Genomic DNA, 15,512 nt, shown 5'->3' with positions numbered 1-15,512 from the left:
ATGAAAAGAACCCCTCTCCAACTGTTAAGCACGAGGGTGGATCGATCATGCTTTGGGCTTGTGTTGTAGCCAGTGGCACTGGGAACATTTCACTGGTAGAGGGAAGAATGAATTCAATCAAATACCAGCAAATTCTGGAAGCAAACATCACACGGTCTGTAAAAAAGTCAAAGATGGAAAGAGGATGGCTTCTACAACAGGATAATGATCCTAAACACACCTCAAAATCCACAATGGACTACCTCAAGACACGCAAGCTGAAGGTTTTGCCATGGCCCTCACAGTCCTCCGACCTAAACATCAGGAAGGAGTCTGCGGATAGAGCTCAAAAGAGCAGTGCATGCAAAATGGCCCAAGAATCTCACAGAACTAGAAGCCTTTTGCAAAGAAGTATGGGCGAAAATTCCCCAAACAAGAATTAAAGGATTTTAACTGGCTACAGAAAGCATTTACAAGCTGTGATACTTGCCAAAGGGGGTGTTAATAAGTACTGCCCATGCAGGGTGCCCAAACTTTTGCTTTGGGCCCTTTTCCTTTTTTTGTTATTTTGACACTAAACGATGGAAATAAATAAGTTTCCTTGCTTAAAATATTAAAGAAATGTGTCATCTTTAACTTTATGCCTTTTGGAAATCAGTTCATCTTTTACTCACTTAGCTATTCACAGTAACAGAAATTTTGACTGGAGTGCCCAAACCTTTTCATGCCACTGTATCTGTGACACCACTTTCAAGGAAATATGGATCTGTATTTCCAGATCCCTCTGTTCTACAGTATTTCTCAGTGCCCTACCACTCACTGTATAAGACCTTGTCTGGTTGGTCCTCCTAAAGTGCAACACCTCACACTTGTCTGCATTAAATTCCATCGCCCATTTTTTCTAGCTGATCCAGATCATGCTGCAAGCTTTGATAGTCTTTCCCCACTGTCCATTACACCCCCAATCTTGGTGTTATCTGCAAATTTGCTGATCCGGTTTACCACGTTATCATCCAGATCATTGATTTAGATGATAAACAACGATGGACCCAGCACCAGTCCCTGTGGCACACTTCTAGTCACAGGCTTCGAGTCAGAGAGGCAACTATCTACTACCACTCTCTGGCTTCTCCTACAAAGTTGATGTCTAATCCAATTTACTACCTGATCTTGAATGTCAAGCAACTAAACCTTCTTGAACAGCCTCCCTTGTCAAAGACCTTGCTAAAGTCCATGTGGAAAACACCCTCTGCCCTGCTTTCATCAACTTTCCTGGTAATTTCCTTGAAAAATTCTAAGATTGTGTGTGGTAAGTTGTGCCTAACCAAAGCCATGTAGGCTATTTCTAATTAGTTTTACTCATGAACTTCATTTGTTCCTACCTGCCTACATCTGCCGTGCACCTCCTCATCCTGATGGTCTTTAAATATATGCAACACCCCCTTGGGCAGTGTAAGCTCCCTCTGGGTGAAAGAAGCGAAATTTCCTCAGCACTCTAAACCTCTTCTTTTGTTGCACACAGCACTGCCTGGAGTCATAGATTAATACAGACAGTAAAAGACACTTCGTTCCAACTGATCCTTGCCTATCTGTCCTGGCCCCATTTGCATGCATTAAGCTGATATCCCTCTGAACCTTTCCTATCCAAGAACCTATTTAAATGTCTTTTAAGCCTAGTAATTGTACTCACCTCTACCACTTTGCACGTACCCAGCACCTTCTGTGCAGAAAATGTTGTCCCTCATGTCCCCTTTAAATCTTTCTCTGTTCACCTTAAGTCTATGCCCTGTAGATTTAGACTCCCCTATGCTTGCAAAGGTCTGTGTCCATCACACTGTATGTCCCTCGTGATACTATGTCTTCTTTAATTTCATCCTGCATCTTCCTCTACTCCAGGGGGGAAAAGGCCCAGCCTATGCAGTCTCGCCTTGTACCTCAAGCCTTTCAATCCCATAATAATCGTGGTGAAACTCCTCTCCAGCACAATCATTCTCCCCCTTTAGGGTAGCACCAGAAGTGTGCACAATGTGTCCAGCTGTGGCCCAACTAATATTTTTTAAAAGTACTTCCAAGACTTCCGCAGGTGTCCCATTGGCCATTTTCATTATCTATCTGTTTCTGCCTCCTTTGAGGGATTTCCATACAGGTAAAAAAATACCACAATAATAAGAAAACACAATGAATATAAATACATAAGATCTTTTATATACTTAGATTGTCTGTCCATAAAGTGATACTTGGCACAGGAGTGTCTGTACAGAAGGTGACTCTGACAGTGGTGGTTGGGAGTGTGGAGGGGTGGGTTAGTGGATTGAGGGGTTGATCAGTCTTACTGTTTGGGGAAAGTAGCTGTTTTTTTGTGTCTGGTGGTCTTTGCGTGGATGCTATGTAGCTGACAGGATTTGGACAAACAGTCCATGAGCAGGATGGGTGGGATCCTTCATGATGCTACTGGGCCTTTTTCCAGCACCTTTCTGAAGACACGTCCTTGATGGCGAGTAGGCTGGCACTGGTAACACGTTGGCGGTTTTTGACTTCCCGTCGTAGTCCACCGCGGTTCAATTTCCTGTCGCAGGGTGTGCTGTGGGCAGCCCGCAAGTGTCACCACGCAACGTAGCATTGCCCTACAGTGTTTAACAACACAGCAAGCAACAAAACAACAACGCAGATCAAATCCTCTCAGCTACGTGCTCGGGGCAACTTACAGTGGCCAATTAACTGGCCAGCCTGCACCTCTTTATGATGTGGGAAGAAGCTGGAGCACTTGGCCACTGCTTGAAGTTCATCCATGTGAAAGTTAATGCCATTTCTAAATGCCATACTATATTTTGTCAGATTCAGCAATTCTGACTTGGCTACTTCCAGGAGAGTGTGAGGAGTACACTTCTCAGCCTAATGATCTGGATGATGATGAATACGAATATGGAGACTATGAAAACGAGGACTCTGGCAATGAGATCCAGCTCACAATACCTTCAGTTAAGGATCCAGAGAATACCGTAGGTCAGTTGGAACATGGAGTTTCTCCCAGAAGGGAAAGACCCTTCCAGGGTTATGTCTATTCTCCATAGATATGTGTTTAGTATGATTTGCTTCTGAGGTGCACATTCAAAGATGCTGTTTTGTTTTTCCAAAGATTTTTCCCTTAATTGAAGCAGGCAAGCCATTCCTGCCCTAGTTGCCCTTTGGATTAAAACTTGCCTTTCATTATTATTTGTAACAAATTCCAGACTCACATTTCTTTAATTTGCCACTTTTAACTTAATTTTGTTTATAAAGACTCCAGATTTCTGAAATGCCAGTGCAACCACACACAAAAAGCTGAGACGAACTCTGGCCCCTTCATTAGGTCTCACCTTGAAACGTCGACTGTTTATTCATTTACATAGATGCTGCCTGACTGCTGCTGAGTTCCTCCAGCATTTTGTGTGGGTTACTGGAGATTTCTCGCGTCTGCAGAATCTCTTGTGTTTAAAAGTTGCTTTGTATTTGCCGGGATCCGAAGAAACAGCCAGTCGGGTTGAAGATTTTTCTTTGGCCTGCCCCGCTGACATCTACGCCACACCGGTGGGTGTCCATGCAATCTGTACCATTCTCCACAGGCATGAGTGCAATGCAAACGATTCCCTTCTGCTGTCCATGTGATGTAACCATTGGGATCATGGATGTAGGGTTAATGAAACATCCAGAGCACCATTGCATTCTGTTGACCTTCCCAATGCCACGATCTCATGCTTCATGCTTCATTGCTTTTGTTGCTCCATGTAAGTTGTGCTGAGAAATGGCCTTCAGTGTGCGACCTTTTGTTGCCTGGATACTAACCTGCAAATGAGCTTGCTGCCTTGTTCGTGCACAGTTGCTTCCAATGAAATCTCTTCAGACCTTCACTGCAGACTGACGGTTCTCTGAGACCACCACATTGCTTGTGCAGGCGCGAGTGTTCTGCCACATCCCTTTAAACATAAAGTTTAAAAAATATTTTGATTCTGCATGCGATCACCTCTGTAAACAATACTGGCTGCTAGGTAGCAGCGACGTGGAAGAGCAGGTGCAATTGGCAAAGGCTGCACAGAATCACTGCTCCCACACAAATTGTACACGTAGGTAGATCAATGGCAGGTGAAAATGTATTACAGTGAAGTAAAGGGAACTACGGCCTAAAATAACACTTTATACCCAGTGGGAAAGCTGAGTGTAAGTTTTCATTAATAGAAAGGGAACTAGGTGGAGTGTTTAAAAGATCTTGATGCCAGGTCACAACCCATGTCCACTAACCTTCTGTCTCCACAAGTGCTGTTTGACCCACTGCGCACTTTGTTGTTTTGCTTAGCACCTAATGTACCTAAACCAATCCGAATAGCAGTCAACAGATTCTGCCCCGTGATGGAGTTGGCCAGCTCCACGTCCTCACCATCAGGAAGAACCCCAGCTTCCACTTGCTTCGCTCTTGTGCTTCTGAGGAAAGCCCCAGTGCTGCCATTGTAGCTTGCTCCACAGCCCTATGTTGCACCATTGACTAATGTTGCTGTTCATTATCGTAGCACAGGCACCCCTCATCCATGACCTTGCTGTTGCCTGGTCAGACACATCAAAAAAAAATGAAGTTCCTTCAAAGACATTTCTATTCCTTATTCTCCTATCCTGCTCAAGCTTGCAATGATGGCATGAACATCAATTTCTCTAACTTCCAGTAATCTTTTCTCCCCTCTCCCACTTTCTCTCTTCAATTCTCCACTCTGGCTCCCCATTCACCTTTCCTCTTCCCCTAACCTGCCTATCACCACCTCCTGGTGCCCCTCCTTCCCTTTCTCCCATGCTCTACTCTTCTCTCCTATCAGATTCCACTTTCTTCAGCTCTTTACTCTTTCCACCAATCATCTCTCAGCTTCTTTCCTCATCCCTCCTTCCCCACCCACCTGGTTTCATCTATCACCTAGCTTATCCTACTTCCACTACCCCACCACCTTCTTCTGTCTTGCCCCTTTTCTCCCAGTCCTGATGAAACTTCGACTATTTATTCATTTCCACAGATGCTGCCTGACCCGAGTTCCTTCAGCATTTTGTTTGAGTTGCTCTGGATTTCCAGCAACTGCAGAATCTCTTGTGTCCAGGCTAGCTGTCGTCCAGGAACAGTCTGACCTGTGCCTCTGCCACATTTTTGCCCCACAATGGCTGCACCTGGAGCCACAAAGAGTATATTCTTCAGAATTCTATTCTAAAACTCTCCTATATCTCTTTTATTTTATTTAGCAGTACAGCGCAGAATAAGCCCTCACAGCAGGAATCACACCTTTCAGAACACACCTACTTCAAAGGATTCAAAGTACATTTATGATCTAAGTATGTATACATGATACAACCTTGAGGTTCACCTCCTTACAGGCAGCCACAAAAGGAACCCGAAAGAACCCAATTTTTTTTTTAAAAAAAGACTTACACCTAACCTTGGCCTAATCACAGGACAATTTACAATGACGAAGTACCTTACTAACCTGTAGGTACAGTGCTGATTTTAAAAAAAAGATATTCACCCCCCCACCCTTCTCTCTTTCCCCCCCCTTCTCTCTTTCCCCCCCCCCCCACCGGAAGCTTTCATGTTTTAATATTTTCAACATTGAATCACTGGATTTAATTGGGCTTTTTGACACTGCTAAACAGAAAAAGACTTTCATGTCGAAGTGAAAACAGATCTGAACAAAGTGATCGGAATTAAATACAAATATAAAGCACAAAATAATTGATTGCATAAGTATTCATCCCCTTCAAGTCAGTATTTAGTAAATGCACCTTTGGCAGCAAATACAACCTTGAGTCTCTGGATAGGTCTATCAGCTTTGCACATTGAGACACAGCAATTTTTCCCTACAAAACTGATCAAGCTCCGTCAGATTGCATGGGGATCGTACATGAGCAGGTTCCTTTTCAATCCAGCCACAAATTCTCAATTGGATTGAGGTCTGGACTCTGACTTGGCCACTCCAGGACATTATTTCTAAGCCATTCCTGTGTAGCTTTGGCTTTATACTTGGGGTCATTGGTTTTCTAGCAGACAATCTTCTACCAAGTCGTAGTTCTCATGTTTTCCTCCCGGATTTCCCTGTATTTTGCTGCATTCAGTTTACCTTCTACCTTCACAAGCCTTCCAGGGCCTGCTGCAGTGAAGTATCCCCACGGCGTGGTGCAGCCACACCATGCTTCATGGTAGGGATGGTGTGTCTTTGATGATGCGGTGTTTGGCTTACAGCAAACATAGCATTTAGTCTATTGGCCAAAAAGCGCACTGTTGGTTTCATCAGACGATAGAACCTTCTAGCTGACTTCAGTGTCTACCACATGCCTTTTGGCAAACTAACCAAGATTTCGTGTGAGTTTTTTTTTTCAACAGTGGCTTTCTCTTTGCCATTTTTCCATAAAGCTGTGACTGGTGAAGCACCGGGCAACAGTTGTATGTACAGCCTCTCCCATCTCAGCCACTGAAGCTCGTAACTCCTCCAGAGTTGTCATTGGTCTCTTTGTGGCCTCCCTCACGAGTCCCCTCCTGGACCGGTCACTCAGTTTTTGAGAACAGCCTGCTCTAGGCAGATTTACAGCTGTGCCATATTCTTTCCATTTCTTAATGATTGAGTTAACTGTACTCTGAGGGATATTCAGTGACTTCGAAATTTTCTTGTTTCCATCTCCCAACTAGTGCTTTTCAGTAACCCTTTCACGGATTTGCTCGGAGAGTTCTTTTGTCTTCATGGTGTAGTTTTTGCTAGGATACTGACTGACCAGCAGTTGGATAGGTGTATTTTTACTACAATCAATTGAAACACCTTGACCACACACAGGTAATCTTCATTTAACTAATTGTGACTTCTAAATCCATTTGGCTGCACCAGTGATGATTTGGGATGTCGTATTAAAAATGAATGAATACTTATGCAATCAATTATTTTGTGATTTATATTTGTAACAGATCACTTTTTAGAGATCTGTTTTCACTTTGACACAGGGAAGTCTTTTTCTGTTGAATGCCAAATTAAATCCACTGTGATTCAATGTTGCAAAAAAAATCATGAAAACTTCCGAGGGAAGGGGAGAATACTTTTTTTTTATACACACTGTATTTGGACTGTGGGAGGAAACGGGAACACCCAGAGGAAACCCACACACAAACAGAGAAAGGTTAAACAAGTTGGGTCTTTATTCTTTGGAGTGTAGAAGGTTTGGGGGGACTTCATAGAGGTATTTAAAAGTATGAGGGGGATAGATAGAGTTGACGTGGATAGGCATTTTCCATTGAGAGTGGGGGAGATTCAAACGAGGACATGAGTTGAGAGTTAAGGGGCAAAAGTTTAGGGGTAACATGAGGGGGAACTACTTTACTCAGAGAGTGGTAGCTGTGTGGAATGAGCTTCCAGTAGAAGTGGTTGAGGCAGATTCGATGTCGTTTAAAGTTAAGTTGGACAGGAAAGGAATGGAGGGTTATGGGGTGAGTGCAGGTCGGTGGGACTAGGTGAGAGTAAGAGTTCGGCATGGACTAGAAGGGCTGGGATGGCCTGTTTCCATGCTGTAATTGTTATATGATTATATGGCAAACGTGGGGGGGGGGGGAGGGGGAGGTGTAGTTCAAACTTTCTGACAGAGAACACTGGAATTGACGTCCGATCTCCACCTGAACTGTAATAGCTTCCTGCTAACCATTATGGTACCATGACACCCTCGCATATATCATCAGATTTTTACCGTTTATTCTTTTTCCAGGATATTACTGCCACCGCTGGCACTTAGAACTGGTCGTAAAGTTGTGCTGACTTTGTTTGGTCCTTTGAAACTTGTCAATAACCCATTGTGCAGTGTTATCTCACCAGCTCTGGGTGACTGCTTGGAGGGAAAAACTGGAGAATCCGATGATTTATATAGTTTTGTGTTGGGCATGTGGCCAAGTGGTTAAGGCGTTCGTCTAGTTATCTCAAGGTCGCTAGTTCGAGCCTCAGCTGTGGCAGCGTGTTTGTGTCCTTGAGCAAGGTACTTAACTACACATTGCTCTAGTGTCTGTGTGAGGAGTGGCGCCCCACACAGACTTCCAATCTATGCCTTGTAAGGCATGAAAATGCCCGACGCAGGCTTCTCATGGTCTGAGTCGACGTTCCCCTATATAGCTTACTAGCAAGAAATTGCACTTGCATAACACCTTAATGCACACAATATTTCAAGATAATTCACAGAAGCGTAACTTAATCTGAATAGCTTTGCGTTTTTATAGAAAACTTCATTTGAAAATGGTTAACTGTACCACACTGCGATTTCAACTTTGATTAGGAATAATTGCCTTTGAGTATGTTTCATGTGAAAAGGATGAAATGGCTGTTGTTCCTGTGTGACTGTTGCCTGACATTCTTCCTTTGTTTTAGCTGCCATAACTGCGATTTCAACAACATTGGTCATAGTCCTCTTGCTCATTGTCATACCTGTCGTTATTTACCTACAGAAATGTAGAAAGAAGTTTGTATTACCCAAGTCTTTGGTAAGTTATGTTTTATTGTTAAGACTGATATAATGGTGTAAGATATAATAGTGTACAAACCTGGGTTAATCTTGGACAACTGGACTGTCATAGTCATACTTTATTGATCCTGGGGGAAATTGGTTTTCGTTACAGTTGCACCATAAATAATAAATAGTAATAAAACCATAAATAGTTAAATAGTAATATGTAAATTATGCTAGGAAATAAGTCTAGGACCAGCCTATTGGCTCAGGATATCTGACCCTCCAAGGGAGGAGTTGTATAGTTTGATGGCCCCAGGCAGGAATGACTTCCTATGATGCTCTGTGTTGCATCTCGGTGGAATGAGTCTCTGGTTGAATGTACTTCTGTGCCCAACCAGTACATATGTAGTGGATGGGAGACATTGTCCAAGATGGCATGCAACTTGGACAGCATCCTCTTTTCAGACACCACCGTCAGAGAGTCCAGTTCCATCCCCACAACATCACTGGCCTTATGAATGAGTTTGTTGATTCTGTTGGTGTCTGCTACCCTCAGCCTGCTGCCCCAGCACACAACAGCAAACATGATAGCACTGGCCACCACAGACTCGTAGAACATCCTCAGCATCGTCCGGCAGATGTTAAAGGACCTCAGTCTCCTCAGGAGATAGAGACGGCTCTGACCCTTCTTGTAGACTGGAGTATGATATTAGGAATTCAGCTATTGTGTTAACCAGTAAACTATAAGCCATTCATAAGACTGTAAGCTATTGGAGCAGAATTGGGCATCTCAGCCCATTGAGTCTGCTCCGCCATTCTATCGTGGCTGATTTATTATCCTTCAGCACCCTATTCTCCTGCCTTCTCCCCGTAACCTTAGATACCCGGACTAATCAAGAATCTATCAGCCTCTGCTTTAAATATACCCAATGATTTGGCCTCCATAGCCATCTGTTGTAATGAATTGCACAGACTCACCACCCTCTGGCTAAATAAATTCCTCCTTGTCTCTGTTCTAACTGGACGGCCCTCTATTCTAAGGCTGTTTCCTCTGGTCTGAGACCCCCCCCCCGCCCTTTTAGGAAACATCCACTCTATCTAGGCCTTTCAATATTTGATAAGTTGAGTGAGATCTTCTAAACTTAGCGAGTACAGGCCCAGAGCCATCAAATGCTCCTCATACGTTAATCCTCTCATTCCTGTAATCTTTCTCATGAGCCCTGTCTGGGCCATCTCTAATGCCGGCACATCCTCCCTTAGAGAAGGGGTCCAAAGCTGCTCGCAATACTCCCAATGTGGTCTGAACAAACTCTGCAGCCAGCGGTGTGTAACATTTGCATGTGTTTGTACTTTGCGTATTTTGATTGCCCAGAGAGACTAGTGCAGAGCAGGCTGTGCACCTTTGTAAAATGGGGAAGAATTAAATCTATAAACTCAAAGGAAACAGGCTTGTGTTTGATGATCATCATGGTGATGGGTGATTAGCTACTGCAGAGATAAGACAAGATGAGAAAAATAACTGACGATGAATAAAGGCAGACATAATGTGAAATAGAAGACTAAATTTATAAGAGAAATCAGGAAATCAGGAAAAACGATCTTTTAATGAAGAAAAGCAAAAGAATTTTTAAATGCATTTCAAGATTTAAGATTGTTTAATGTCATTTCCTGTACCCAAGTACAAGGAGAATGAAATAATTGTTTTCTCTAGATCTGATGCAGCAAAAAAGCACATATGGTAGGATATGGATATAGATATAAATACACTAGCCTGTACATAAGGTGACTGACAGAAAATAATAAATTAGTGGTGGAGGTATGGATCAGCCTTACTGCTTGGGGAAAATAACTGTTTTTGAGTCTGAATTCCTTTCAGAAGTGCTGTATGAAGTTAAAATTTGTGCACGGTGATACACAACTCAGGAAAAATGGACAGTGGCTCTTCTATATTGTATTTCTGAGATTTAGAGTTTAATCAAATACAAACATGGGAATTTTTAATTAGGAGAGATTATGTGATGCTGAACTTTAACTTGAGGTTCGTTATCTAACTTCTAGGCACACATCATTGTGAGTGAGCGGCCGTACAATGTGATGAACTCCAAACGCGAGGAGAGCAGCGTGTGTGTAGTTGTAAAGACAGAGGAGGTGACCAGCGTACCTGATGACTCGCATGACTTTCAGGATCAAGAAGAAACCCTCATCACCTCCGACACTGTGGATCCTGGTTCAACTCTCACTGATGGAGGGAGTGGAGGGAGCAGTGAACATGTAAATGCTGACTTGAATGATCCTTATGCAGCGAAAATAAATATAGATATCATGGATCAAAACTCTGACAGCACAGACCATATTGATCAAGAAGTTGTCAGTGATCAAGACAGCAGCCATGACTTGTCCAAGACGCATTGTGACAGCATAAAACTGAGTTGCACTGCAGATAACTGGGGCTATGATAAACCTCATGTACCACTTGATATGTTCCAAGTAACAGTACAAAGACTGAGTTAATACAACTGCACAGTGGAATGGACTGGGAACTGACTCAGTGCCGAGGGTACTTTCATGAGAGGCCACAATCCAGCTCCCACAGTTCCAATATCCTAAATGTGCCATTCTTGAGATGATGCTTGGGTCACATCATTGCACGTTCTGGGGATGCATCCGGAGGAGAGATGTAGGTTAAAATCTGCATGCTTGTGTGGTTTGCAAGTACTTGACTGCTCCGTTGTGTGACTGAGGGTAAACTCGTGTCTGGAGAATATATGGAACATTGAGTGCTTTCAATTCGGGGGAGTTGATTTTCAAATTAAATGGTTTGTGTATTCGAGCACTGCTCAGGAGAACTGAGCTCATAATTCAGACCAGCACTTTACTACAGTTCTGAAGGAGAACTGCAGTGTCACCGATGTCATCCCGAAACAAAATAGCGCAGAGTTGTGTTGGCAGGAACTGTAAACAATTATATCAAATGACAGCTCCTGCAGTAGATTTCATTTTCCTTTCTCTAAAATCAATAATAAAAATGTAACATACAGAATGCTGTCTGTTATTACAGCCTGAGACATTTATACCCCGTTCAACCTAAACCTTAACTATTGATCATCTATATAGTGGATTACTGTTAATTGGGACCAGTACATTTTGGTCCAATTAAGTGGCTGCCCCAATTAACTGAAGTTTCATGGAAATAGTTAAATGGAATAAAAAAGACAAACTATTTTTTACTGAGCAGCAAATTATATACTTAAATGAAATACAGAACAAATTCAAACACTACCAATACTACTGCAGTAGTATAAAACTGTCCATCGTAGTTTTCAATGGAATAATCCATCCGGTGCATTCTGCTGTGTTCTTTTGATTGTAAGTGACCAAAATCAGCCAGACAGCTATTGGAGATAGTGGACCACCTTCATACAATGCTTTCAATGATTGTATCCTCCAAGTTTTTATTTACCTTATAATATTCAAGATAACTCTGTTCTGTTCTGTGATTGTCGATACCTTTAAATATTTTGTAGTTCATAATTTGAAGTAGTGAAATGGTTTCATTTTCACTCCTATCCGTTTCTCACGTCTCGAACCTGAATGTTTGAAACCACAGTGACCAAAACAGTTCTGAATTGACTTGCTGCTTAATTCTCACCAGCTATTGGTGATATAAATAACTGCTTTTTTGGACACAAGTACACGCATCGGATAGTATTTTTAAAACTCTTCGCGCTAAGCTCAGTGTACTGAGCTCACCTGACTAACACTAGTTAGAAGGTAACCGACCCCTGTCCCGATTAAGCGGCATGATGTCCCAAATAAACTAAGAGAATCGCAGTTATTTTCCCAATTAGCTCTTGTTCTTGAAGAGTTGTCCAAATTAGTGGCTGTCGCGATTAACAGACAGTCCAATTAACCAAAGCCTGTGTGTGTGTGTGTATATATATATATAATTAAAAAAATCGCAGGGCATTATTCAAATCCGAGCAGAAGAGTTGTGCTGTGTCATATTTATCCTTCAAGTAATACAGTTAAGAACACTTTATCTAATCACAATTTCATTCAAATCTAAGGCAGGTAATTGCTAACTACTTTTCACTCTGAAGGTGTCTGTGCTTCAAACGCACTCCACTGGTTGTGAAATGGTTTTTTTAAATTTAGCAACACAGCACAATAGAGGCCATTCTGGTCTTTCAAGTGACTAATTAACATACTAGTCTACAAGTCTTTCAGATGTGGGAGGAAACCTGTGCAGTTGCAGGGAGAACGTACGAACTCCTTACAGCGGCAGGAATTAAACCCTGGTCACAGACACTGTAAAGTGTTACTCTGCTGTGCCACCTTCACTGTAAAATGTACTTAAATATTTAAACTGCATTCCTTACGTTTTGTGTGCATGGTTATTTTTACTTCCAAACATCACAGTTGGATTCCCTTTCAACAACCTCATTTAGAGGAAGTTAACATTTCACTCCACATTTCTAGCACATAAAACCAAATCCATTGTTCGTTCAGCCAGAAGTGCTTTTCTTTCTGCAACTTCTTATCTGTAAGTTTCTTGTAAAAGGTTTGATTTATGTTTTAGACAATGACTGACTCATCAATGTTGTAAATAGTTATGTTTCTGTTCTGTTACTGCAAAACAAGTCTCCATCTAGAGAATGGAAAGTGCTGGCCAAAGGCAAGAGCCCAGACACTGGGGAATAGCCGATGTTGTTCCATTGTTCAAGAAGGGCAACCAGCACGACCCAGGGAATTTTACAGCAAAGAAGGACATTTGGGGAGATGATTCTTAGGATAGGATTAATTTGAATTTTGGAAAAGCAGTTATTACGCTTTGCAAAGGGGAATTTCTAGCTCACAAATCTGATTTCTTTTGAGGAGGTGACAAAGATGATTGAGGGTGGAGCAATGGATGGCAAGGCACTTGACAGTGTCCCTCATTGGACTTCAGTCCATAAGATTCATTCAGATGGTATGCAGTGAGTTGGGAAGTTGGATGTAGAATTGGCTTGGTCATAGAAGATGGGGAGTGGTAAAGGAGTTTTTTTTTTGGACTGGAGGTCTGTGACTACCAGGGTTTCACAAGAGTCACTGCAGTGGCCTCTTGTTTGTAATGTATATTAATGAATTGTTTGAAAATATGGATAGTTTGATTAGTAAGTTTTTAGATGACCTGAAAATAGCAATAGAACAGTTGGGAAGTTGGGCATAGAAATGGCGAAGGGCGTTCAATCCTGACGAGTGTGAGGTGATACATTTTAGGAGGTCAGATGAAGGAGGAAAGTACTCAGTGGATGGCAGGACCCTGAGAAACATTAATGTGCAAAGATCTTGAGGTGCAAGTCCAGCGCTGTCTGAAAATGGCAACACCAGTGGATGGGATGGTAAAGAAAGCACTTCTCTTCATCATTTAGGACACGTTGTATAAAAGTTGGCAAAGCTTCTTTATGCTGCAGCTTTATGAGAGACTGGAGAGGCCTCCTTCATTCGGGATTAACCATGGGATATTGCATCCTAACTGTAGACATGCAGGCCTGGGCGCTACAATATGGAGAGCAATATGAAGACAATGTAGCAAGCTCCCCCTCTCCGGGCATCTGACGAACCCAAAGGAACGGCAGAGCCTGATGCAGTTTGGTACCAATGGTGTCACAGGAGTAGCCAGTCAGCACTGAACTCAAGACTGCCTTGGGGACTCCTAATGTAGATAAACTATATTTGGAGTGTAATCTGCAGTTCTGATGAGCATTTGTACAGGGAAGATTTGGAGAGGGGACTGACAAGGTTCACCAGGATCCTACCTGGATTGAAGTGTGTTGAGCAGACTTGGATTGTTTTTTCTAGAGGGTTGGAGGCTGAGGGGCAATCTGACAGAACATAGAACAGTACAGGCCTTTCTGTCGACAATGTTAATCAATTCCAAGATCAATCTAAAACTCCCTCCAACAAACCATACATTTTTCTTTCATCCATGTGCTTATCTAAGAATCTCTTTAATGCCCCTAATGTAACTGCCGCTACCATCACCCCGGCAGTGTGTTTCTGGCACCCACCACTCTGTATATAAATAAAAATCTACCTCTGACAGCGCCCCCCCCCCCCAGTACTTCCCAACAAACAACTAAAAATTACACCCTCTTAAATTAGCAATTTTCTCCCCGGGGAAAAGTTTGACTATCCATTATAACTATGCTTCTTATTACCTTGTATGCCTCTGTCAAGTCACCTTTCAATCACCTTCACTCCAAGAAGAATAGCCCTAGCTCATTCAACCTTTCCTCATAAGACGTGCTCTCGAGTCCAGGCAGCATCCTGAAAATCTCTGCACCCTCAATAAAACTTCCACATCTTCCTATTATGAGGAAACCAGAACGGAACACAATATTCCAAGAGTGATCTAACCAGGGTTTAATAGAGATGCAACATGACCTCACTGCTCTTGAACTCAATCCCCCAACTAATGAAGGTCAACGCACCATGCGCCTTCTTAACCATCCTATCAATATGCACAGCAACTTTGAGGGATCTTTGGACACGGACCCCAAGATCCCTCTGTTCCTTCACACTGCAAAGAATCCTTTCATTAACCCTTCAAGTTTGACCTTCCACAATGAATCACTTCACACCTTGCTGGACTGAACGCCATCTGCCACTTCTCAATCCAGTTTTGCATCCTATCTATGACAACGTTCTACACTATCCATTACAACACCAAACTTTCATGTCATCTGAAAACTTGCTGTGAAGCGTCAAATGACTCCTCATCCAAATCATGTATAAAAGTCACAAGAAATAGAGGTCCCAGAACAGGTGTGTAAAATTCTGTGAGGCAAAGGTAGGGTAGACAGAATCATTTATCCAGGCTAGAATTGTGAAATAACAGGGTATAAGTTTAAGGGGGGAAGGGGGAGGGAGTTTGAAGGAGATGTGTGAAATAGTAAAAGCTCTGTTAGGGGAGTATGTAGTTGTAGATATGGCAGCAACATTTAGACTTTTAAAGGGGCAGGTAATGGGACTACTGGATGTAGACCCCTGCAGGTAGAAGAGATTAGTTAAATCAG

General features: G+C 42.5%; 1 protein-coding gene across 1 annotated transcript in view; it reads left to right on the top strand.

The window, feature by feature from the left end:
- LOC134357492 (interferon gamma receptor 1-like) overlaps nt 1-12,835 on the top strand; it is a 50,056-nt gene extending 37,221 nt beyond the window's left edge. The window contains exons 7-10 of the mRNA XM_063069120.1: nt 2,815-2,982; nt 5,230-5,319; nt 8,376-8,488; nt 10,513-12,835. Coding sequence (XP_062925190.1) covers nt 2,815-2,982; nt 5,230-5,319; nt 8,376-8,488; nt 10,513-10,965 — 824 coding nt within the window. The 3' untranslated portion in view covers nt 10,966-12,835. The remainder of the gene's footprint in view (nt 1-2,814; nt 2,983-5,229; nt 5,320-8,375; nt 8,489-10,512) is intronic.
- Nucleotides 12,836-15,512: the final 2,677 nt, after the last annotated feature.

Source organism: Mobula hypostoma, chromosome 2 (genome assembly GCF_963921235.1).
Source record: "Mobula hypostoma chromosome 2, sMobHyp1.1, whole genome shotgun sequence".
Classification (NCBI taxonomy): domain Eukaryota; kingdom Metazoa; phylum Chordata; class Chondrichthyes; order Myliobatiformes; family Myliobatidae; genus Mobula; species Mobula hypostoma.
This window is presented reverse-complemented; position numbering and strand designations above follow the sequence as displayed.